Consider the following 26,691-nt stretch of genomic DNA (forward strand, 5'->3'; position numbering starts at 1 on the left):
CCAGTGGAGCGTTTATATTGCTGCATATTGCGATATGACTCGAGATCTTGGGAAAGCAGATGGGTGGATCAATGATGTGGTCGGGGCTGGGCAGTATTAAAAAGGGGATTGTGAATTCTATTGCTCCCACACACACATACACACACACACACACACACACATATACAATCTATTACAGCTGTACGCTGTCTTCAGTGTACTTAGGCTTTTTTAATAATCACATTTTATATATCATATTATATAACTTGCTTTTTTTACTTATTGACATGATGTGAGTCCTGCTGTTCATTTTTACATTATGTCCAAATTTCATGATGAATGGACCAATAGAAATGGATCTATATACATATATATATATAAGCTCCCTGGTGGTGGTAACTTTAGGCACCTGCAGATGGCGCTGCATCAGAATGATCAGGCTATGAATACCTGTGGGTTGTGTGACAGGACTCAGACTTTGAGAATAGGTGGTACAGTGCAGTCAGTGTCTCGTTGGATGTGTGGAAAATGGCCCGCAAAGCAGAGGTCTATGATTGGCTGAAAGGAGTAACTGCATTTGGGCGTGGCCAAAGACCACAGTGTGAAGGAAGTAGCTGAATCTGCAGGTGTATGGAAGCAGACGGTCATACGGGTCTACTAGCAGTGGCAGAAATCCGACCAGTCTACAGGAAATTCTCCTCATTTTTGAGCAGAAGTGAGTACAGGCCTCTTATGAGCCACTCTGCTCCATATGCTGATGGTCTGCAGTTCCCTGAGGAGTGTTCATTCAGAGGTTGGTGGTGAAGGACCTACGCTAAATTCTAGAAGCAGTTCTATCCAGGAATCAAAGCAATTTTTATTCACAAGACGTGAAACCTGCCAGCGGTCCCTGCCCGTCAGTTTCGCTAACTTGCCACAATTTTGAGGAGAGTTTCCTGTAGACTGGTGGGATTTCTGCCACTGCTGGTAGACCCGTATGACCGTCTGCTTCCATACACCTGCAGATTCAGCTACTTCCTTCACACTATGGTCTGTGGTGACACACCCAAATACAGTCACTCCTTTCAGCCAATCATTAACTGGATCTGCTTTGCAACCCATTTTCCACACATCCAGCGAGACCCTCACTGCACTGTTCCACCTATTCTCAAAGTCTGAGTCCTGTCACACACCCCACAGGTATTCATAGCCCCATCATCCTCATGCAGCACCATCTGCAGGAGCCTGACAATGCCACCACCTTAAACATGCAAGGTGCAATGTTTTGTCCAGTTATATTTCTGTGGACAAAAGTATTGGGACACCTGCTCATTCATTGTTTATACTGAAAGGTCTTCTACTAGATTTTGGAGGAGCATTGCTGTGAGGATTAGATTGCATTCAGCGACAAGAGTGTTCATGAGGTCAGGAAGCAGGAAGTTGCCCCACCTCATCCCCAACTCCTCAACTCTTCCGGAAAAGTATTGAATTAAGCACCACCATCATTCCAGAGAACACAGTTCTTCCACTGCTCCACAGCGCAATGCTGGGGGGCTTCATACCCCTCAGGGTTTAGTCTCACAGGCTAGATTTCTGCCTGATGTTGTTATAGAGGGGCGGCAGTGGTTGTGAAAAATCCCACCTTTGCTCAGAAAGATCCATGGCAGGCATTCATCAAAATGATAAAAAGGCTGCATGGAAGAGCATAAGCATGAACACGTGGATGGTGGTAAGGGGTCATAGACCACTTCAGACTTGGCTGTTTCTGTGGAGAGTACTTCTGTCCCTCAGCAGGCTGCAGACAAATTGATAATGGCTAATTGCACAGACTGAGGTTGTTGACATTAGCGTTTCCAGCTATCTAATGGGTATGAGGAAATGATAAACGTGCTGCATGGAAGTGTGTAAACATAAGCTTGTGGATAGCCAATCAGCACGCAGCTGACAAAACCTTCAGCATCACGTGTATAAGATCTCAGACGCTGTGTTTAGATGTGGAGGGAGTGTCTGAGGCGGTGACAGCATTCACATGCTTTACTTGCTACAATATCACAAAAGTGCTACCCGTCGCTGTGGTGGAGGAGCTCTGGCACTATAGATGTGTGTGGGGATCACAAAATCTGGGTTTTTAAGGAGAGTTTGACTTTTTTGATGGTATGTGACACTCAGGGAATCCTATTAGAGACAGTGGAACATTTACTCTACCACAGCCAAACAGCCTGGCCTATTAATGCTCGGAAATGACGGTAATGACAGTAAACTACTGTTAAATAAAGTAAAATACAGGAGGACAGAAGGCTGAGGCTGCAGTGGACACAGGCCTACCAATTATTAGGCAGCATTATGCAGGGAGAATGGGCATGTCTTGCTCTTGAGCTCCCCCTACAGTCTGAAACTGGAATTCAACACATGCATTTCCGGACAAGCTAAAAGTCACTGACAGTGAAAGAGGGCAATGCTGTGAGGATTCGACTGCACTCACAGCCAAAAAGTGCTAGTGAGGTCAGGATGTTGGATAATCACCACCCCACTGCTCCACAGCTCAATGATGCTAGGTTGCTCCAGAGAGCTCCTCCACATTCTGCTGGCAGCACTTCCCTACATGGACTAGAGTGCAACCTAAAGCAATAGCCAAATCCATGCAGTAAAAAAAGGGGGTGTCCACAAACTTTTGGACACGTAGAGTATTTCTTCTCTGATCGCTCTGCGTGATTAGCAGGCAGTAAATTGTGCAGCCTCGCTGTTGTTCAGCTGTGCTGGACACCCAGAACTGCAGCCTATAGGGAAGTGCCCTGGCTACAAGTGCAGCCATTAGTTTAATCCTGTCTAGACTCGGACAGTCTTGCTATTTGCAGGCACAGTCGACAAGCACACGGTTTCCCACCCCTTCGCTGCACTGTTTACGGCTTCTCTCACTATAGAGCAAGACCCTGGTTGTTAAAAGCAGTTCTTCTGAGGTTACCGTCGCACCTCGGCACTGTAAACGTGCAACTCGGAAAGGCACAGGCGAGCGCAGGCCTGATATGACAGCCTCTCCACGAGTGGCGCGCTCCTGACAGAGGTAGTAATTTGCTAAGTAAATGTGTCATTACAGCCATTCTAATCCTTGCTCTCTGAGGGGAGGAGGAGGAGGGGGGGCAGTGGCTGCCAGCACATCGAGGCCAGCAGGAGGAGGTGGCCGGACCCCCCTCTTGCGAAACACCCTTCAAGAGCACAGTGGAGGGATGTAATTCTAGGAAAGTCTAGAGCCTTCCATTATCTTGCTGCTTGTATGCTGGCTTTATCCACATATGGGTGGTCCGGCAGAGGAAGACGTACAACAGTTCTATTTCTACCTCCTTTTTTTCCCGTCCCCTCTCTCTCTCTCTCTCTCTCTCTCTTTCTCTCTCTTTTGATTGAAGGCTGAGAAAGGAATGTTTGGAGGAAGGGGACAGGGCCTCATACAGAGAGCAATGCCCCATACAGAGAGCACACAGTGACGCAAAAACCAAGGCCCTTGGGAACTACTACGGCACTCCTTAGTTACTACTATATGGACAAAAGTATTGGGACGCCTGGCATTAGGCATGCTTCCAGTACGTAGGTTCATGTTGATTTGCTCCAAAGAGTCCTATTCTATTGGCAGTACTTCTCTACAGGGACAAGACAAGCTGTGTGTGTGTGTATATGTGTGTGTGTGTGTGTGCATTTGCACATCTGCACTTCTCTACAGGGACCATCCTGCTTTTATTGGAGTAAGTGTCTCTACTGACCAGGGAAGAAGGCTTTCTACTAGATTTTGAAGCAGCATTGCTGTGAGCATTTGATTGCATTCAGCGACATGTGAGCATTATAGTGAGGTCAGGATGTTTGGATGATCACCACCCAACCCCAGCTCATCCCCACCTCCCCAGCTCCTCCCAAAAGTATTGGTTGGAGCACCACCATCCATCATTCTAGAGAACACAGTTCTTCCACAGCTCAGTGCTGGAGGTGTTATACCCCTATAGCCCACCTGGTATTAGGCATGGTGCCTATGTAGGCTCATGATTATCTGCTCCAGAGAGTCCTATTCTATTGGCAGTACTTCTCTACAGTGTGTGTTTACACATCTCATACTGCATGCCTAAAAGTGTTGATGTTCGGGACGTTAGCAGATAATTAGCAGGGTTTGTACATCAGCCGGGGATGGTGTGTGACCCTGACAGTGACACAGTGTGCGGTGGTGTTCCGGTGCTGATGTGATGATCAGATTAGCGGATGGATTTGATTAGACATTTTAACAGGACACTTTTAAAGGGCTGTGTGAGGGCAGCGACACTCAGCTTCCAAATACGAGACGCAGTCGGGCTGCAAAACAGCCGATCTGGCCAGAGATAGGGAGGAATTCCTGCGGTGTGTGAATGCGGGTCCAGATGAGCCAGTGGTTCAGTGTGATATGGAGGCTGAACAGCTGGAAGTCTCGCTCTCTCTCTCTCTCTCTCTCTCTCTCTCTCTCTCTCTCTCTCTCTCTCTCTCGCTCTCTCGCTTTCTGCTGAAACGGAGAGCAGTCCAGACAGGCCTTCACAATGCTGAACAGGAAACCCTCAGAGCTTTGCATTTTAAAACACATAGCGTCCAAGAGTCAGGCCTGGACTAACCAGACACAGCTCTGTAAACACAACAGAGAGAGAGAGAGAGAGAGAGAGAGAGAGAGAGAGAGAGAGAGAGAGAGAGGGAAAGAAAGATAGAGAGGAAGAGATAAAGTCAAGAAGAGGGCGAGAGCGAGAGAGAGAGGGAGAGATAAAGTCAAGCACAGGGCGAGAGAGAGAGAGGTAGAGATAAAGTCAAGCACAGGGCGAGAGAGAGAGTGGTAGAGATAAAGTCAAGAAGAGGGCGAGAGAGAGAGAGAGAGAGAGGGAAATAAAGATAGAGAGGGAGAGATAAAGTCAAGAAGAGGGCGAGAGCGAGAGAGGAAGGGAGAGATGAGGTCAAGCACAGGGCGAGAGAGAGAGAGGTAGAGATAAAGTCAAAGAAGAGGGCGAGAGAGAGAGAGAGGTAGAGATAGAGTCAAGAACAGGGCGAGAGAGAGAGAGATAAAACCAAGAAAAGGGCGAGAGAGAGAGAGATAGAGAGGGAGAGATAAAGTCAAGAAGAGGGCGAGAGAGAGAGAGATAAAACCAAGAAAAGGGAGAGAGAGAGAGAGAGAGAGATAAAACCAAGAAAAGGGAGAGAGAGAGAGAGAGAGAGAGAGAGAGAGAGAGAGAAATAGAGAGGGAGAAATAAAGCCAACAATAGGGCGAGAGAGAGAGGATAGAGAAGAAAAGGTAAAGTGAGAGAGGATAGAGAGAGAGAAGTAAAGTGAGAGAGAGAGAGAGAGAGAGAGAGAGAGAGGGGGGGGTAGACGTTAGACGTTAGACGTAAGCCTAAGAGCTAACCTAGCTATGTAAGAGCCTCACCGGTGCTCCATAACCGAGCCATCTGGGTCAGGATGTTCTGGTGTTGGTTTCACCTGCTCAAGAGCAGACGTACAGACGTTTGGGTGGGTGTTTTTGGGTCCTCACACAGGTGGGTGGTGCCTCACAGCAGTCCGATCCTATTGTGCTGGGTTCATAACTCTGCTGCTGTCCCGAACTGAGCGAATTACACGACTCACTGCATGTTCATTAGCACTGCGGTTGTGACCTGTATCAGTGGATCTGCCGTAGAACCGGAAGTTCTCAGAAGGATGGTTCTGAAAGATGCCCCCCCCCCCCCCCTTCTTGTTTAATGGAAAATGAGGTGGGTAGCGTAGCATACCAGTGGAATGACACCCTTTTAGAGAGCAATGGACTTTTAATAATTAGGAATATTCAGACATAAAATATTATAATAATATTATAACATAAAAATATTTAAACACCCTAATAAACACCAAGGTCAATAGGTCAATATCGAGGTCAGCAAAAACAACAGCGGTCACATCCATATATGTATATAGCACGCTAATAAGCTGCTAACGCCACTATCGTAACAGGCCCAGAGAGTCCGAAAGCAAGAGAAGGGTCAAACTGAGAAGATGAGAGGATGAGCGCGAGAGCGTGAGAGAGCGCGAAAGGAAGAGAAAGGCTCAGATGACCAGTGTTATACTGAACACTTACTGCAGTGTACTGCATTTCTACTGCCTGCATATAACAGTACATGTCATTTTCAGGGTGGGAGGGAAAAAAACAGGGGCACAGAGCAGCAGGGAAGAGCGAGAGGAAAGCGCGCGAGAGAGAGAGCGAGCGCGAGAGAGAATGGAGGGAGAGCAAGAGGGGAAGGGAGGAGTGGAAGCGAGAATTAGAGAGAAAGAGAGAGAGAGAAGAGGAAGAGGAGGGTTAGAGGGGAGGCCCATACTGTCTGCACCCAGGGAAGGAGGGATAGAGAAAGAGAGAGGGAGAGAGAGCACGAGAGAGAGGAAGAGAGGGAGGGTGAGCGAGAGGGGAACGGAAGAGGCTGGCTTTTCCTTTTTTTCTCTTTTTTTTTTTGTTGGCTTTTCTGGTGGAGCTGCAGCTGGAGAGAAAGGCTGAGCCAGAGGAACTCTTTGTGTTGGAGTGGTGCTGAGACTGAAAGCACGGGGAAGAGGGAAGGGAAAGCAAGGGAAAGCAGAGAGAAAGGAAAGGCTGGAATGGTGTGAGAGAGAGAGAGAGAAAGAGAGAGAGAGAGAGAGAGAAGCAAAGCGGACCGCTCCGAGGCATTTTTCGACGCCGTTGCTAAGGTATGGCCCACACGAAAGCCCACTCCGGGAGCTCCTGGGTGGTCCATCCAGCACTCGCTTTGGTCACGTACCCAGAAGTATATTTAGTGAGAGTCTTTCTGCCTGGCTGAGTGAACATCCTGTGCTAACATCCTCTCCTTCGCCTCTCTCTCCCTCCCTCTCTCGCTCTCGCTCTAGCTCTCTCGCTCACTTTTCTCTCCTTCTTTCTTCTGCCTGCCTCCCCAATTTTCCATTTTAAAGCACTAGTGTGAAAATAAACTGTGTGATCTGTTTGATGTCAGGCCAGGAAGATGATGGGTGGGGTGGGGGGGGGTGGAAATGTCTTGCATATGTGAATGTGTGACTGTGTTAAAAGGGTTAAGCAAACACGTTCACTGGGAGGGAAGCTGCGGAATGCAGAAGCCTCCTTCAGCACCATATGCCGGAATATGTGGCATAATACGCGGTGCCCGTGTACTGTCTGCGGCTGACCAACACACTGTTTGTGCTTGTCGTAATTTTTTGTCCGCAGGGACGCACCTCCGCAGGGCCGAACCATGGATGACGACTTCGAGAGGCGCAGGGAGATGAGGAGGCAGAAGCGAGAGGAGATGCGCTTGGAGGCTGAGAGGTAACGTCGCTTTTATCCAGGCCAGCTACATCACCTTTCTGCTACGCTAGTGGCAGCACTGACCCACCCACAGGAGAACCCACTGCCCATCAGAAGCTGGCGTAGGTCACTACAGCAGATCTGAGCAAGACCTCTGGAGGTGTCCTGCTGAGGTATCTGGCACCAAGATCAATATTAGCAGCAGAGTCCTGCAAGTTGTGAGGTGGGCGGGGCCTCTATGGATTATTTCATTGAGCCATAGGTGCCCACGGTCCTTTCATGGACACTTCTGGTAGTTGGTACTGATGTTTTGGAGATGTTCTGATGACACAGTTTGGTTCTTGTCAAAGTGGCTCAGATTCTTATGCTTGTCCATGGATTTGTCACTCTGTTGTCACTGCTGGGTCAAACTGACCGGAACAGCATGTCTTTAATATAAAAATATATTAATACACATTAAATCATATAATATTATGATCTCTGCCCATTCTATTAGCTCCGCTTCCCATACAGGAGGACTGTATCCATCTGTTTCTCTGCATACTCTGTTATCAGCCTCCTTTCACCCTGTTCTTCAATGCTCAGGACCCCACAGGACTGACCACCACAGAGCAGACTGTGTTATTTGGGTGGTGGGTCATTCTCAGCACTGCAGTGACCCCGACTGACATGGTGGCGGTGTGTTCAGTGGATCAGACGCAGCAGTGCTGCTGGAGTGTTTAAACACTGTGTCTGTCCACTCACTGTCCACTCTACTAGACACTCCTACCTAGCTGGACCACCTCGTAGATGTAAAGTCAGAGACAGAAGCTGTCTAATCTGCATCCTCTAGTCCTGTTGCCCACAGGACGCTGCTGGTTGGATATTTCTGCTTGGTGGACTGTTCTTAGTCCAGCACTGACATTAAGCTGTTTAAGAACTCCAGCAGCACAGCTGCGTCTGATCCACTACTCGTACCACCAGCACAGCACACGCTACTAACACACTCACCACCACCATGTCAGTCAGTGTCACTGCAGTGCTGAGAATGACCACCACCTAAATAATACTACCTATGACATATCCTTTATGATAAGTGGAGCTGATCTAATGGGCAGTTTATTCCAAACCAGGGCTGGTCAGAATATTCAGATTGATTAAATTGGTCATTTTCCGGGGTCTGCTGCTGGCGCTGCATGTGGGGTTGCATGAAGCTGCTCCAGTTTCAGATGATCTGATGTTCGTGGTCCTGGAACCAGCAGTTTTGTCAGGCGTGTGCTGCAACAGCACCAGACTGGCTCTTCCTCAGTTCTGAGGGTATTTCAGTCCTGCTTGTTCCTATATAGACCTTACATGGCCTCCTCTGTTGGGTGGGCCGTGCTTACAGATGTTTAACATCTTAACATCCATTACTGTACATCTGTCGGCCTTTTTATGACCCGGCCCATTCTGAAAACTCTGGAAACGGCTCTCGTGAGTTCTCGCTGTTATGCAGCACAGGCTTTGTGTGAAGTCACTTTATGCTTGGTGTACTTGACCTCCAGGTTGTATTCTGCACCGTGCTGAAGTCCATCTGACTTAGTGGCAGAGCTGAATTACTGAATGACTGAATGTGTGTCCAAATGTTTGTGGACGCCCCTTCTAATGAATACAGACACCGCCATCACGGATGCATGTGCAGCGGTTCACTACACAGCCATAAGCTGTGCAAATGTAGCATCACTGACTGCAACAGCCTCTCCTGCAGCCCTCCTCTACTGTCCTACCTGTTCTTCGGCTGACACCGTCATACCGTTTCCGACTTGATCAGCCAGGGCCCGGTTCTAAGGCCGCTTTTCAGCAGACGTCTCGAAATGAGTAAAACATGGCAGGGCCTTTATGAGCCCGTGGCCTTCCGCTGTTGACAGCTGCTCTCGCTCCTGTTCTCAGCTCCTACTTGACAGGCTTTAGATCCTGTGGAGTTAGTCAGTGGGACAGCTCTCTCTCTCCGCTTGGAGACGGCAGTGTGTGGGAAGCGCTCTGAACTCCAGCTCTTTCCCCAGCCTCGTGCCCATTTAAGGAAAAGAGGCACTCCCATAAACACTGATGGCAGGGACTCAAATAGAGATTTAGCATCAGCGTTTCTCGTCGAACGCTGCATTTTTTTCTTCTCACCACCGTTTCACAAACACGGACAGCAGCTGCCGAGGAGTGATTTATGCGGCCGTCGCAAAGCATCATGGGGTAAAGAGCAAGCAGGCCGGACTCGGCTGGCCGCTATTCCCAGCGCGTTCGCTGCTATAAGCACTGCGGATTCTTTTCAATAGCTGACGCCCATGTTATCATTGGCCGGAATACTGGACCTCGGCTAATTGTGTGCATTGTTAGGCCTGCGTGTCGAGTTCCTGCCCGGTTTGCATTTTCTCTTTTTTTCCTGAAAGTGGGTGCCATGCACACAAAATCGGTTTACAGGACACGGTGTCGCTTCCCGTAATCCCGGGCCAAAGTCTGACGAGAGAGAGAGTAGGCACCATTCGATTTCGCTCATGTTGCAGAAACCCAAGACATTTTTCAGCGAATGTTGTGAAAGAGGGAGCTGCGTTTCTTTTCCCAGATGTTACATTTAGGAGAAATTTAGGAACTTAGAGTGGAAAGCTGAAGAAAATCATTGATTGAAAATCCCACCCTCTGCTGCTGTTACTGTACAGTAATAGTACACCAATCAGTCTGGACGCAGGTCTGCAGTGAACACACACAGACTGAGCAGCTGACGGTCAAGTGAATGGAGGACCGGGACGGTCCGTAAACTCTGACCGACACACCGAGCACGGCCTCGCGGCTGCAGCTCCATCAGTCTGGTGTGTGGGTGGAGAGCAGAGTTCTGTTAGTGGGAGGAGTGGAAGGCTCAGACAGGCTCAGGTATCTGAACTGCTTCAGTGAGTCGAGCTCAGAACCACCGACTCCACTATTCACCTTTACTGTGGAACGCAGAGAGGCAGTCACTCCACTTAACCGCTACATCACACACAGAGCACGTCAAAATAAAAGTCACTAATACAAATGAGCAGACCATGCCAAAATAAAAGTCACTAATACAAATGAAAGGACGGATCAGGTCAAAATACAAAAAAGGCACTGATATAAATGAAAAGACCATGCCAAAATAAAAGTCACTAATAAAAACAGTCTGTGTCTAAATAAAAGTCACTAAAACAAACAAAAAGACGGACCACGTCAAAGTAAAAGTCATTAATACAAATGAAAAGACCACGTCAAAGTAAAAGTCATTAATACAAACGAAAAGACGGACCACGTCAAAATAAAAGTCACTAGTACAAATTAAGCAGCAACACAAAATTAGTGTCTCCCTTTATCTTTTTTGTTGTTCTGAAAAATGATCCAATCCGTTACAGTGCTATAAGCTAGGCTAGGCTAGGGTATGCTATGTTGCTGTGGGCTGTTGTGGCATAGTAAACCAGCTAATAAAAGCTGAGGTCATCTTTTTTCTTTCAAGAGCTCACCATAAAGGGAAAATTACTGTTTAATAGAGGCAAAGTAACAGGGTTGTAAACAGGGTTGTAAAATCACCACATAGTTAATATTTCTACAACAACAAACAACTTAAATACTGAATAAATGCCCTGAATAGAATCTTTAAGCGGGAATAAGAATAAATCACTTGCATCTGTGTTAACCTCTGGAGCAGTTTCACCTTGCTTTCCATTCAGTTCTGCCCTCAGAACCGGATCAAAGACGTAACCCAGAAGCTAGAACTTGCATCTTTTATATTAACATGGTTAAAAAGTCAGTTGAAAATCGAACTAGCTGAAGCACATTAGCACATTTTGTTGCGCCCGTCCATTTAACCATCGACATGGAGTGAAGGTAGGAAAGCGTGTAATTGTAAGTGCTGTCCTCTGGCCAAGTGCTTCTACATTACCAGAGCTTGCTGGCACTGGTGCTGCTGCTGCTGCATCTCAGCGGAAGCGCTGGAGTGGGTGTCTGGAACAGCAGGCGGGCAGATGTTGGCGTAGCTCTGGTCGGTGGTGCAGAGAGGTTAGTGAGAGAGGAACGATAAGGCCTGTGCACGCGGGAGCGACTTGGCACCCAAGCCCGGCTGGAACTCCGTCAGGCGATGAAGGCTTGACGAGTGCCATTTCGCTCCTCCATCTCGGCCAGCCAAGATTAACTCCACTTCAGAACGAGAGAGAAAGAGAGAGAGAGAGAGAGAGAGAGAGAGAGAGAGAGAGAGAGACTGTGCTCTGGCTGTATATTTGATGTCTGCTGCATATTTGAGTCTCTGTAAATGACCAGATAAACCTCTTACAGCAGTGTTATTATTATTATTATTATTATTATTATTTATTAGATATGGAGCTGCTTGCAGGAGTTTGCTGGGTCTCTCTCTCCTCTCTCTCTCTCTCTCTTTCTGTCTTGTCCTCGATCTCTCCCTGATATCTCTTCTCTCTCTCCCTCTGCCCTTTTCTTCTCTCTCGCCCAGTATCTCTAGCTCTCCCTCTCTCTCTGTTGTCTAATATCTCTATCTAATCCAACAACTCTCTTTTTCTCTCTCGTCCAATTTCACTTTCCCTCTCCTTCTCGTCCAATATCTCTATATCTCTTTCTCGTCCAATCTCTCTCTACCTCTCGCTCTAAATCTCTATATCTCTCTCGTCCAATCTCTCTTTCCCTCTCATCCAATATCTCTATCTTTCTCTCTCTTATCTCTCTCGTCCAATCTCCCTCTCCCTCTCTCTTATCAAATCTTTCTATAGCTCTTTCTCGTCCAATATCTCTATATCTCTCTCTCATCCAATCTCTCTCCCTCTCGTCCAATATCTCTCCCTCTCGTCCAATATCTCTATATCTCTCTCTCATCCAATCTCTCTCCCTCTCGTCCAATATCTCTCCCTCTCGTCCAATATCTCTATATCTCTCTCTCATCCAATCTCTGTCCCTCTCGTCCAATATCTCTATATCTCTCTCTCATCCAATCTCTGTCCCTCTCGTCCAATATCTCTCCCTCTCGTCCAATATCTCTATATCTCTCTCTCATCCAATATCTCTCCCTCTCGTCCAATATCTCTATATCTCTCTCTCATCCAATCTCTGTCCCTCTCGTCCAATATCTCTATATCTCTCTCTCATCCAATCTCTGTCCCTCTCGTCCAATATCTCTATATCTCTCTCTCATCCAATCTCTGTCCCTCTCGTCCAATATCTCTATATCTCTCTCTCATCCAATCTCTGTCCCTCTCGTCCAATATCTCTATATCTCTCTCGTCCAGTATCTCTATATCTCTCTCTTATCTCTCTCGTCCAATCTCCCTCTCCCTTTCTCTCATCCAATCTCTCTATAGCTCTTTCTCTTCCAATCTCTCTCTCTCCCTCTCATCCAATATCTCTATCTTACTCTCTATCTCTCTCGTCCAATCTCACTCTCCCTCTCCTTCTCGTCCAGTATCTCTATCTTTCTCTCTCTATCGGCCTCTCTCCCTTTTTCTCGCTCACTCAGTCTCTCTCTCTCTCTCTCTGCCTCTGTCTCCTTCTTCTTTCACGTCCAATCTCTCTCTAGTCTCTCTCTCTCTCTCTCTCTCTCACTCTTTCTTTCTTGCCCTCTCTCTCTCTCTCTCTGTCTCTCTCTCTCTCTCTCTCTCTCTCTCTCTCCCTCTCCCTCTGCTCTGTGAGCATCGTGGCCTTTCCCGTGCCGGAGCAGTGTGTTCCAGAGCGGACTCGGGTCAGCGACACTCCACATACACACACTGTGGAATGTTTTGACTGCTGCTTTCTCTTCTCCAGCGACGTTCCTGATGGATTGTTCTGCAGAGCTTTAGAGCCTCGATTAAGGAACACGTCTCAGTTCTGCGCGATTCGCCGGGTCAGGTCCTAACTCCTGCTTTACCGCATGAGGAGGGCAAGAGTTCTCCTACAGATCCTGCTGTAGTCCCTGTGTAACTCCATCTCTCGCGCCGCAGCCATTTGGCACCACAACATCTGCACTGCGTTCCCATGAGAGGTCAGGAAGAGCTCAGGAAATAACACCCATCCTCAGTGAATGGGCCGTCCCAAACCCACTGTGAGCTCTGCGTGCACCGTTACAGCCAGACTTACATGAGAGAGAGAGCAAGAGAGAGAGAGAGAGAGAGAGAGAGAGTACCAGGATGAGATCTTGCCAAGTACCTCCAGTGCAAATCAGACACAAAAACCACACAAGGCAACATAATGTGCAAATGGACAAAAGTATTTGGACACCTGCTCATCGAAATCAAGGATATAAAAAAAAAGAGTTGATCCTGCTTTTGTTGGTGTATCTGTCTCTACTGTGCAAGGAGAAAGGCTTTCTACTAGATTTTAGAGCAAGTATTGCTGTGAGCATTTGATTGCATTCAGTGACAAGAGTCTTAGAGAGGTCAGGATGTTAGACGGTCTCCACTTCAACTTATCCTGATAGTACTGGATGGAGCACCACCAGCCATCATTCCCGAGAACACATCTCTTTCACTGCTCCACAGCTTAATGCTGCTGGGGGGCTTTATACCCCTCTAGCCACGCCTGGCTTTATTAGGCAGCAGCATGGTGCCAATAGGTTCATGTTTGTAGATTCATCTGCTCCAGAGAGTCCTATTCTTTTGGCAGTACTTCTCCACAGGGACTGGACAAGCTGTGTGTCTGAGTCAGCAATGGCTGCAACTTAAAGTAGCTGAATGCATTCATTAGAAGGGGTGTCCACGAACATTTGGACACATAGTGTATTGTACCAGTATGGCATCTAGGTATTTCACAGTCAGCTTGTAGTATCTACACTTTTAGAAATAAAGGTGCTACACAGGGGTTCTTTGAGGGATGCCAGAGAAGAACCACTTTCGGGTTCCGTGAAGAACCGTAAAGAACCATCATCAAGTGAAAGGCCAGTAGAAGAGGAGATAATGGATGAGCGTGATGTCAGTGGGTGTTCTGAGAGAAGGGAATGGAGGGCTGGGAGGGAGGGAGGGTGAGTGTGGGAATAGGGCAGCCTTTTGGCAGGGTTAGTCCCTCTCCCTCTCTCTCACTCTCTCTCTCGCTCTCTCTCGCTCAGTGTCAGACCCCGCTCTCAGGGGCCTTTCCCAAACTGTTTTAAGTGACATTTCTGAGATGTTTGGACGATAGGAAAATATTTGGGAAGGCTAATGTGTTGCCTGTTTGGATGTGAGCCCCCTCTCCGTGTTGCTACCCACGATCTTGCTTAATGGAGTGCCGGATCAAATCTAATCTAATCAAATCAAATCAAATCAAATGTATTAGTCTAGCACTTTTTACAACTGCTGTTTTCACAAAGCAGATTCACACAATTAGCAAGACCCCCAATACTCCCAGTGAGCAGCCAAAGGCCACAGTGGCAAGTAAAAACTCAAGTGGCAAGTGGCAACATAATGTGACAAAAGTATTTGGACACCTGCTCATCGAAATTATCCTGTGTTTGTTGGAGTATCTGTCTCTACTCTCCAGGGAAGAAGGCTTGGGAGGACCCAAGACTCACAAGGGGGACCGACCCATCTCCTCTGATCAGAACTAACCTAAACTGTTGTACTGCTCAGATGAGCGACATATTCTTAATATAATAATTCATAATTTAATAATCATGGTGTAGTATGATTTAATATAGTCATGGCAGTGATGGTCAGAGCAATGAGAGTAATGATGGGTAATAGTGGCAGATAATTAAGAGTCCATTTAGGTTTTATCATGGTCATTAGGCAGGTAGCAGTGGTAGGAGGGTGTGCAGCTGGTCTGACACAGGTGGTAGGGGAGCCTGATGGTCGGACTGGTAGGTGGCAGCTGGTCTGACGCAGGTAGAGGGGACCCCAGCGGGCAGTTTTCCAGCAGGTCGGGCTGGGTGACCGTTTAGTCGGGAAGGTAAAGAGACAGAGTTCGTTCTGAATGGACTTACAGAGAGCAGAGAATGTTGATCAGAGTATCAGAGTAGTGTCTGACGACTCCGGCAGGTCTGACTCTAACAGCCTAATTAAATGGAGAGAGCCAGAAAGTGCCACAGACACGGGATCAGCTTCATATCAGCATCATCTCCCACACTAGAACCCTTTCTCCCTTCGCAGACTCCATAAATCCAAATGAAACCGGCCCGGCGTTCACCACAGAAGCCGTTAAACAATTAATGTTATACTAAACCACATGATGCCTTCCATATGGCCTACATGCTCGGCTAACCTAAATAACTATGTGCACTGAAGACATGCTGGGAAGTGCGAAGCTCCAAACAGGCGTAGGCCGCGTGGCTTAGGCAAACTGCTGAACACGGCTTCAGGAAACGGCAGAGACCCACCTGAAAGCTGCTGCAGCGGATAGTTCAGGCCGGGGAGTTTCTGTCTGGAGGAGATTTATTATTACGATTGAGAAGCAGAGGGAGCCGAGATGCTGCCGGACACTTCGGAGAGAGAGTGTGGTGAGGATATCAGATCGGGCGTGGTGGGGGCGTGGTGGAGCCGGGGGTCCAGGAGAAAGCTGGGGATTGATGGCCAGGAATGTTTCATTCAGAATAACTCTGATCCATTCGGATCTAATCTTTCATGTAAGGAATTGAAAGACTTTTAGGGAATATTCAAGGTTTTTAGAGACTCTCCCAGATATACCGATCAGCCATAACATTAGTACCACTGACAGATGCAGTGAAAAACATTGATTATATGTCAAGGGGTGGGATCTACATATTAGCAGGTGAACAGTGATCAGGTCCTGAAGGTGATGTTGGTGTTAAAAGCAGAAATGGACAAGCGTAAGAATCTGAGACACTTTGACAAGAACCGAACTGTGATGTTCTAGATGACTGGGTCATCAGAACATCTCCAAAACATCAGGCATCAGGTCTTGTGGGGGGTTCCTGATATGCAGTGGTCAGTGCCCCAAGAAAGGACAACCAGTCAACAGGGTCATGGGCACCTAAGGCTCATTAATATGATCCCTGGAGGCCCCGCCCACCTCACAACTTACAGGACTTATTAAAGGATCTGCTGCTAATGTTGATCTTGGTGCCACAGATACCACAGCAGGACGCCTTCAGAGGTCTTGTGGAGTCCTCAAATGCTTCGAATAGTCAGATCTTTTGTGGCGGCACAAGGGGGGCCTACTCAATATGAGGTAGGTGGTACTAATGTTATGGCTGGTTCGTGTAAAAACAACAGCCTGATTCAAGCTGTGTCTTGTACTGTGTACATGCAGTAAAGACAGAGAAAGGGAGGGAGGACAAAGGACATGTAGATGATGTCACTCTCCCTACGGCCTTGCTTGGGCGTTAGCAGTAGGCTCTGTTGAGTTACAGCAGAATTCCTGACCACAGCACACAGTCCAGCAGCATGGTCTGCTGCAGACAAAGCCTTCGCAAAGCAGCGGGCGGCAGGTGTACGTGGGCTTGATTTTCAGTGGATCTTGAGTGTGTGTAGTGGGCTCCGCTGTGTATTTGCCATGTGGTTGATCACAATCTTATGGAAACCGACATTCAGAACCTCTAATCAATGTAATCTTGCCCATGTTGATTATTTCAGTTTTTAAAAAATGATATTAATATACATATTTATGTCAATTCTGAGCTGATTGTGTACAGGTCCCTTAAAAAAACATACTACACTGTTAAAATTAAAGGTTACTTAAGGACCTTTTGGAGGTTCTTCAATTTGTAACTGTGAAGGAACTTCACAAGGTGCTTTGTAAGGTTTTTAGAAGAAAAAGATTCCCTGAAGGTTCCTCAAAGCACCTCAGAAGGGGGTGTGTAGTCACGGGACTCCACCCAGCCCAGTCTGGAGGAGGAGGAGGACTTAAACACCCTTGGTGGAGGTGGACTTTGCTCCCTTGCAGTTTAAACGATCGGGAATGTGAGAACCATCTATGGTTCCACGGTGTTGTTCCTCTAAACTGACCACAGTCCAGCAGGACAGTTTCGATGAGGAAAGGCCTCCTTCCCTGTGCTCTGAGCGTGTTCTGTCTGACTGACTGTTTCATAGGCTCTAAGACACACTGGTGTCCAGCTTTCCTCTCATCAGCTGCCAAGCTTTGACTGCTCACACACACAAACACACAGCTGACATCCAGCCACCACTCACCCCCAGCAGCAGCAGCAGCAGTAGTAGTAGCAGCGACAGCAGCAATAACAGTGATGGCTGTGAGAAACGCAGTCACTGCCAACAAGACTCCTGCCCTGGCTCCTACCATCTCTCACTAGAGCAATATCACTGTCATTGCCTGAGTGTTTTTGTGTGTGTGTGTGTGTGTGTGTGTCTGTTCAGGATGGCCTATCGGCGGAATGAAGAGGATGAGGAGGAGGCGGCTCGCGAGCGTAGGCGAAGAGCTCGTCAGGAACGCATGCGCAGCAAAGACAGCGAGGAGGCTCCGAACCCGCCCGAGAGCATGGAGCTAAACAACAGCCACAGGTATGACATGCTGTTTTTCCTGCATTTGCTGTTATTATAATATATACATGCCCTGTAACTCCAGACGGCATCCATCTGCTTCTCTGCATACTTTGCTATCAGCCTTCTTTCACCCTGTTATTCAATGCTCAGGACCCCACAGGACTGACCACCACAGAGCAGGTGGGTAGTATTGGGGTGGTGGTCATTCTCAGCACTGCAGTGACACTGACTGACATGGTGGTGGTGAGTGTGTTAGTAGTGTGTGTTGTGCTGGTGGTACGAGTAGTGGATCAGATGCAGCAGTGCTGCTGGAGGTCTTAAACACCTTAATGTCACTGCTGGACTGAGAACAGTCCACCAACTAGAAATATCCAGCCAACAGCGTCCTATCTTTACATCTACGAGGTGGACCAGCTAGCTAGGACTGTCTAACAGAGTGGACAGTGAGTGGACAGACCCAGTGTTTAAACACTCCAGCAGCACTGCTGCGTCTGATCCACTGAACACACCATCACCATGTCAGTCGGGGTCACTGCAGTGCTGAGAATGACCCACCACCCAAACAACACGGTCTGCTCTGTGGTGGTCAGTTCTGTGGGGTCCTGAGCATTGAAGAACAGGGTGAAAGGAGGCTGATGACAGAGTATGCAGACTGTATGTATATATATATATATATATATATATATTCAAATAATATATTCAAATAAGCCTTAAAAAGAGCTCCAGCCATTTGGGACGAGACCATTTCCCAGTCCAGATCCCAGTCCACTCTGGATCAAATCTGGTGGCTAGACTGAAACACTAGGGGTCACTCGATGTCTTTCCTGGAGTATCAGTGCTGTCAGTACTGTCTATGTTTACGGCCTGTCCCGAGGCACTCCACCAGTGTGACCCACAAACAGGTGGAGTCTGGGTCCTCTGCATATTTCAGTACTATCACTTAATAATGCATGCATGAAACTCTATCTCTAGCTCACACACACACACCTCTGTAGACACAAACAGTCAGTATTTTTGTATAAGTCTCCTCCCTGTCCCTTAGTTTAACCCGCAGCCCTGCTCAGCGTGTGTAACAAATAACTTCCTGTGGCAGGTCAGTGATGTGGAAGCAGTGGGTCGTGCTGACGTTCACTGACACTGCGCCATTGTAGTCCCGAATGCTTTCGCACACAAGAGAGTCTATCGCAGCAGCCTGCGAGTGTTCCCTGCGCGTGAGCAGGCATAGCCACCCCTATTGTGAATTGTGCTGACGCCAGGGGAAACCTGTGCCAAGTGGTGCGCTCAGACTACATTAACCTACAGTGGCATGCCTGTGGCAGCCAGGCTAGGTCCGCGACAGTCCAGTGCAGGCCAGTTAGGCAGCCTAACAAAGGTAGGGGGGGATGGGAAACAGCAGGGCCTGTTCCAAATCGCCAGCGGACACTTCATTCAGGAAAGGGACTCAATGGGGTATTGTGTGTGAAGTAGATGGCAGCACAGTGAATATGCTACATAGTCTGGCTTTGACATTTAGTGGACAGACCCTATATACTGTACGTACAGGGACCTGATATCATTATACAGCACTCCCTTTGTCCCAAATGTAGTAAATCCTGAAGATTTACAAACAGGTGAATGTAGCATTAGGAGTCTTACCAATGACTCTTATTGGTGTCATTTGGTGAGTTTGCCTGGCTGGGGAATCGAACCCTAGTCTACCACAGTCTGTCCTAGTCTGGCTGGCTCATGTTTATGACTATAACACTCTTAAGTCTGTCTTTAATGAGTCTGAACAACACCAAATACAAGTGCATTGTACACTGCTCAACCATAACATTAAAACCAAGCACAGTCAGATAACAGATAACACCACTACCCTGAGCTACCACACCATGTTGGAGACTGGGGTTCGATTCACGGTCTGAGTGACTATGCGACACTACACCAACAAGAGTCCTCGGGCAAGACTCCTAACACTTCATTGGCCCACCTATGTAATAAGAGTAACCATGTAAGTCGCTCTGGATTAGAGCGTCAGCTAAATGCCGTGATGTTCTAGACGACTGGGTCATCAGAACATCTCCAAAACATCAGGCATCAGGTCTTGTGGGGTGTTCCTGGTATGCAGTGGTCAGTACTTACCAACAGTGGTCCAATGCGGAACAGGTCATGCCTGCCCAATCTGACTTTTCTTATCAAGGTCTCATCAATGCCAAATGTTTGTGGACACCTTTTTTAATAAATGCATTTAGCTACTTTACGTTGCACCTGTTGCTGACACACATGTGCAAATGCACACGCATACACAGCTTGTCTAGTTCCTGTAGAGAAGAAGTACCAATAGAATAGGACTCTCTGGAGCAGATAAACATGAACCAATTGGCACCATGCTGCCTAATGCCAGGAGTGGGCTAGAGGGGTAAATGTAAAGCCCCCCTGCATTGAGCTGTGGAGCAGTTAAAGATCTGTGTTCTCTGGAATGATGGATGGAAGAGCTCCATCCAATACTTTTGGGATGAGTTGGGGAGTTGGGGTTGAGGTGGGTGGTAATCGTCCAACATCCTGACCTTAGTAACGCTCTTGTTGCTGAATGCACTCAAATCCTCACAGCAATGCTGCTCCAAAATCTAGTAGAAAGCCTTCTTCCCTGGACATTAGAGACAGTTACTCCAACAAAAGCAGGATACACTCTTTTTTAAATTCCTAGATTTCAGAAGAACCAGTAAATGAGCAGGTGTCCCAATACTTTTGTCCATACAATATATTGTAGAAATGTCCTCACCATGTCTCTGATCTCTCTTTCTCCCTCTGCCAGCGTGACTGTCACAGAGACGGTGTCTAGCTCAGTGGTCAGCTCAAGCCAGGCCGGCGAAGGAGACGATGAGGAGCAGGCCCTGCTAGACCGCCTTGCCAAGCGCGAGGAGCGCAGGCAGAGGAGGATGCAGGAGGCGCTGGACAGACAGAAGGACATGGAGTCCCCTGACACCTCTCACTACGGCACGGAGGAGCGCTCCAGCAGCCGCCGCTTCCTCCACCACGAGCAGGAGGACCAGTCTGCGCTCAACAGCAAGGAGCAGGAGAATGAGGAGGCAAAGGAGGAGGAAGAGGAGGCTGCTCCAGAGGAGGAGGAGGAGGACGAGCAGAAAGAGGAGGAAGTGGTGGAGGAGAAGCCACGGAGGTCTTACCTGAGGGAGCAGGTGTGTTTCTGTAAATGGCAGCCTCTGAGGGTTACCTTTGCGTGCTGTAATGCGTGCGGTCTGCTGCTGATGTACAGGTTGGGTTTAGATATGCAGTAGTTGATCAGCCAAGACATGTTTGGTGTCTTTCAGCCCAGGCGTCTGATTGAATAAGACACAATACAGTACAGCCCATCAAACCAGAGGCCATTTAAATACACAGACCAGCCATAAGACTTTGAGCAGGTACCCCTTGTGTACCCCTTGCCGCCACAACAGATTCCACAAGACCTCTGAAGGCGTCCATCTGTGGTATCTGGCACCAACGTTAACAGCAGGTCCTTAAAGTCCATCCTGTTGGCGATTCACTGGTTGTCCTTACTTGGAGCACTTTTGGTAGGTACTTTTGACCACTGCAGACCAGAAAAACCCCACAAGACCTGATGCCTGGTGTTTTGGAGATGTTCTGATGACCCAGTCGTCTAGAACATCACAATTCGCTTCTTGTCAAAGTGTAACACCTACTGACTGTTCACCTTCTGCCCAATATGTAGATCCACCCTTTGACAGATGAAGATCCCACTTTTTCACTTACACCTGCCAGTGGTACTAATGTTATGGCTGATCGGTGTATTATTGGCTTGGGTTCATTCGGAAAATTGTGTATCTTGATTTTTCATTGAACTGTTGCCATATAAACCATGTGGCTCCCACTTCCTTTTGTAGGGCAGAACTGAGCAGGATGCTGTGAGTGAAGACACAGCTGATTCCACAGTCTTTTCAAAGCAAGCTGCGGACGAGGACGCAGCAGACGTAAATGAGGCTGTAGAGGAAGTAGAGGAGAATGAGTTAGAGGAGCTTGCGGAGAAGGCAGATGATGAAACACAGGAGACAGCTGTGTCTGAGAAGCCAGAGAGAGAGTTTGCAAACAGTGATTTAGGTTTGGTAAGCGCCCAGATGGATGCTTGTACAAGACGGATGATTAAAGCTTTGGGGGCTTCGTCTCAGAGGACAGCTGATTACACTTGAATATTAAGGGGGTGAATTGTCAAGATTTCAAACTTCCATCAAACTCAGGCTGCATGATATGGACAAAATGTGTGAGAGGTCTTGTTTGGCCTGCATTATTTGGACCTAAATTATAGAACCTCTTGAGACCCTGCGGCCTCATATGGGGACATTACATAATTGATGCTTAATTTCTTAAAACTTTGGCCCTGCGTCCTCATATGGGGACATTCATGAAAACAAAACACACACAGAAACTCTTCTGGTGTGAGAACTGGTCAGAGCGGTCAGTCTTTGCAGGATCACTTTTATAAGTGGGTATACTGTGATAACAGTAAACCAATGATATATCATGCAGCCCTATGTAAAACCTGTGTAAATACAAAATACAGTGGTTATGGTAGCTAGAGGCTTTGTCCCCAAACCTGGGTCTGGATTCACAAAAGTGTCTTAAGAAAGAATTCTGAGAATTTAGATAAGCTCTTCTTTTCTAAATCTTGTACTTCGTATAAAATCGTGAAAATTATTATTCTTTATTATTTCATTTTTTGAAAACATTTACAGTTCTTAAATACTTAATCTAATTGTCTTAGACTGCTTCCTAAACTGCCTCAAAAATTCATAAAAGTCATATTATTATATAATTCATAATAATTAGGGTTGCAAAGGGGTGGAAAATATCTGATAAATTTTCAGTAAATTATTGGTAACATTTCCATGAGAACTTTAGCTCTGGAAATTTGGAAATGTTCCAAAATGTAAACTTTTCATGGACATTTTGGGAGCTAGGTTTCTAGAAATCATCTGGACATATGTTGTACATGTGATAGAGGAATGACCAGTGCATGCAGGGGGTTTGGTCTCAATAGCCCTTTAGTGTGTAATGTGCCATGTGTCTGGGATTGAGGAGCAGCTTTGCTATTTAACTGTTTTGGTCTCATATCCAATTATTTTATTCAAGATTATGCTTCGGTATATTTTTTACCAACGATATGTAAGTTTCGTTGTAAGTAGGTTCAAATATTTCCATTTTATTCCTGTTAATTCCCATTAATTCCTGTTAATTCCCGTTAATTCCTGTTAATTCTTGTTAATTCCCATTAATCCCCGTTAATTCACATGGTAAATTTCCCAACTTTGAAAATTCCTGGAATCTTGCAGCCCTAATAATAATAATACTGTATGAGTTCTGGTACTGTGAGTTTTACAGATTTCTACAGATTGGAAAATCATGGTTTTCCAAAATCATATTTTCCAAGGAGGATATTTTCCTGTTTTGCCACCATCCTTTCCGGTTCTTGTTTATTAAAATGTTTGAGCATATTTAAGAATTTTTTTAGGTTATGTTTGGAGAATTGCCTTTACGAACTCCTTAGCGTTCATCTCTCAAACCCTATTTTAGTTTTATATGGGGAGTAATGGGGTAATGTAATTATTACCAGAGTTTCTCACTGATTTTAGATTCTGGTGGCTTTTACCTTCAGTAAAACAAGCCATAAAGATAATATCAGGTTATATTAACCCTAAATGAAGTAAAATGCAGGTAAATAATCACCATATCCATATAAAAAGGAGTTTTCGCGGCTTTTCACAGCACTTCATCGGTTCATCGTGCATGGCACAGATACCCCTGAGCCGTTCAACTTGTACAGCATCCAGCAGACTAGCTAAAGGACTCCTCAGACACTTATATGTAGCGTAGCCTACAGCCTACACGATGTGTTATGCACATGTAGCACATTTGAGTCTTTACACTACAACGCCATCATTACTATCAGCGGGTTATAAGATTGGGCATCATGTTTCTAGAGGTGACAGTATAAATTTTACAGACGTCCCGCAGCAGAATGACAATGCCCCCACCTCCCCATGTAACACCAATCCCATCCGAACAGGGCTTAAGTATCTCTAATGTTTTTCTTGGGAAAGCTTTTGTGAATCCAGCCCCTGAAGGTTATCCAGACACCAGTCTGAGCACAGTGTGTGTGTGCAGTGACCCCACTGAAATGTCCACTAAATGCCTTCATCGATTTTCCCCACAGAATTCAGTAAGGTCATGGTCTCTTCCATATGGTCTTGTTCTCTCACCGGCGAAATGAGGTTTACCACACACTGCTGGTAGCTTGCTGCATGACAGGAGTGTGTGTGTATGTGTGTATATGTGTGTGTTCTCACCTGCCCTTTCTCTCCGAGTGCTGTTCTGACCACTGTTTCACACTCTTCCCCTCGTTATCACCCTGAGTGGGTCGCTCGCCCAGCAAATGATGCTATAGTGCCATGTTTTCACTTCTGATTGCTCTCCGCTGACAGACGGAGGACGAAGACGTGGGGAGGAAGAGCAAGCAGCAGAACGGAGGAGTGTATGAGGACAGCAAGCACAAGAAGGTGGAGAGAACCCAGAGGTGTGTGAGATAGAGATAATGCTGATCCACTCAACACACACGTAACACACACTGTACAGAGTTTATGGCTGCTATTAATGACTGCTATTAAGCCATGCAAAAGGAAACCGTTTGAATAGAAGTCCTGTAATTAGCTAATAAGGAAAGGGGAGACACTTCTGACTGTATATCTTAATCACAGGGATTTAACCTCTTAACCTTCTGGCAAGCTCTCCATCATAGAATCCGCCATGAACTCTTCATTGTATCACAGGGTGCTTGAGGAAAATGTGAGACCATCTGTCTAAAAATTTGTTAAAAAATAGTTAAAGCGGAGGTGGACCATGCAACATGACAATGACCCAAAATACTGCAATAGCCAAGTCAAAGCCTCGATCTTAATCCTATTGAAATGCTGTGAGCTTACTTGACTTCAGGCTGTGCAGCAAGAGAACCCTTAAACATCTCACAGTTTGATAAACAGTCCATATTTCTTGGAAAATCAAGGACAGAATGCAGGAAAAAGAAGCCTTAAAGAAATTATGCTAGTGGTGGAGTTACAGTGTGTAGTGCATAGTAACTACCATAGTAGTTTGTTTCATGCCCCAGTACGTAAGGTGCTCCAATTGTTTACCAGTCCTGATCATGCACTCACACAGCAGCTGTTTTTATGTACTGTGAAGATGTATTTGACCCCAGTCACCCAATCCTAACCACCCTCCTGAGTCCTGATAACGACTGTAACTGGAGACGCTGTTACCTTAGCCACGAGTGAGCTGATTCCTACAGTGTGTGTGCATGTGCATCTTCTTACCACCATGCATGGATGTTAATATTTGACAGCGTGCTGTTTAACCTATCTTAACATGGGTGTATCCCCACACCTCTTGTCTTCGCACGTGAACCCACCAGCCGCGGCAGCCTGCGTTCTCCCGAGGTTCCGGCAGCAGAGGACCTGGACGCAGAGGGAGCACGTCTGGAGGCTGAGCGGAAGCTGGAGGAGCTGAAGAGGAGAAGAGACGAGACTGAGAGCGAGGAGTTTGAGAGGATGAGGCAGAAGCAGCAAGAGGCAGAGGCCGAGCTGGAGGAGCTAAAAAGGAAGAGAGAGGAGAGGAGGAAGGTGCTGGAGGAAGAGGAGAAGCATAAGAAACAAGAGGAGGAAGAGAGGAAGGCTAGAGAGGAGGTACGTTAGCTTAATAGTAGATTTTTGGTTCTTAATGTTACACTTCTTCTCCAAAACACATTTGATGTCCAAACTTTGCTTCTTTAGTTTTGCTATGAGGCTAATGTAGCTAACAAATGCTGCAAGCATGTACGAGTAGGGTGGTATTTAGGACCAATAACAGTCCAGGAGAATTTTCATAACAATCTAGGTGGCGATTTAGACTGATCACATCCAAAAGGAAGGTCTCAAAACAAACAATGTGGTCATTAGGACCAATCACAGTCAGGGGATGGTCTCAGAACAAACAAGGTGGTGATTTAGACCAATCACAGTCTGATAGAGGTCTAAAAACAAACAAGATGCCAATTTGGACTAGTCACAGGGAAGTCTCAGAGCTAACGATGTGGTGATTAGGAACAAGCATGGTGGTGATTTGGACCAATCACAGTCAGGGGAAAGTCTCCAAACAAACAATGCGACGATTAAGACCAATCACAGTCCGTCAGAGGTCTAAAAACAAATGAGATGCTGATTTGGACCAATCACAGTTAGGGGATGGTCCCAGAACCAACAGTGTGGTCATTAGGACCATTCACAGTTAGGAGAAGGTCTCAGAACAAACAAGGCGGTGATTTAGACCAATCACAGTCCGATAGAAGTCTAAAAACTCTCTCTCTCTTAGTCTCTGACTAAAAGAGGCAGAGGTTAGGGCCAGTCACAGTCACAGGGAGGTCTCAGAGCCAACGATGTGGTGATTAGGAACAAACAAGGCGGTGATTAGGACCAATCACAGTTAGGGAAAGGTCTCAGAACAAACAAGGCGGTGATTAAGACTAATCACAGTCCGATGGAGGTCAAAAACAAACGACATGGCGATTTGGACCAATCACAGTTAGGTATGGTCCCAGAACCAACAATGTGGTGATTAGGACCAATCACAGTCAGGGGATGGTCTAAGACTAAATAAGGCAGAGGTTAGAACCAGTCACAGGGAGGTCTCTGAGCCAACGATGTGTGCGATTAGGAACAAGCAAGGTGGAGATTTGGACCAATCACAGTCAGGGGAAAGTCTCCGAACAAATAATGCGACGATTAAGACCAATCACAGTCTAAAAACAAACGAGATGCCAATTTGGACCAATCTCAGTTATGGGATGGTCCCAGAACCAACAATGTGGTAATTAGGACCTATTACATCCCAGTTGAAATCTCAAGGTGATCGTTTAGACCAATCAGAATTGGAGGGAGGTCTCAAAACAAATGAGGTAGTGATTAGGAACAAACAAGGCGGTGATTTAGACCAATCACAGCTGGTCTAGGTTCTGTTTAGCAGCCGGTGCGCACTACATCTTACAAACTCAGTTGTTTTGAGGCCAGAAA

At 46.8% G+C, this 26,691-nt stretch overlaps 1 protein-coding gene across 6 annotated transcripts in view; it reads left to right on the forward strand.

Annotated features, from left to right (window-relative positions):
• cald1a (caldesmon 1a) overlaps positions 1-26,691 on the forward strand; it is a 71,683-nt gene that overhangs the window by 27,549 nt on the left and 17,443 nt on the right. For 2 of the 6 annotated variants that reach the window (XR_011978987.1, XM_072673185.1), the window contains exons 1-7: positions 6,298-6,655; positions 7,167-7,265; positions 17,477-17,620; positions 20,397-20,778; positions 21,484-21,702; positions 24,076-24,167; positions 25,059-25,329. Coding sequence is in view for 5 of the 6 variants with exons in the window: in XM_072673185.1 (XP_072529286.1) it covers positions 7,192-7,265; positions 17,477-17,620; positions 20,397-20,778; positions 21,484-21,702; positions 24,076-24,167; positions 25,059-25,329 (1,182 nt within the window). In the remaining variant the exon portion in view is untranslated. Of the gene's footprint in view, positions 1-6,293; positions 6,656-7,166; positions 7,266-17,476; positions 17,621-20,396; positions 20,779-21,483; positions 21,703-24,075; positions 24,168-25,058; positions 25,330-26,691 lie in introns of those variants that run through there. The other 4 variants (XM_072673186.1, XM_072673187.1, XM_072673188.1 and 1 more) reach the window with 3 other exon arrangements.

This window comes from Salminus brasiliensis, chromosome 2 (genome assembly GCF_030463535.1).
Source record: "Salminus brasiliensis chromosome 2, fSalBra1.hap2, whole genome shotgun sequence".
Lineage (NCBI taxonomy): Eukaryota > Metazoa > Chordata > Actinopteri > Characiformes > Bryconidae > Salminus > Salminus brasiliensis.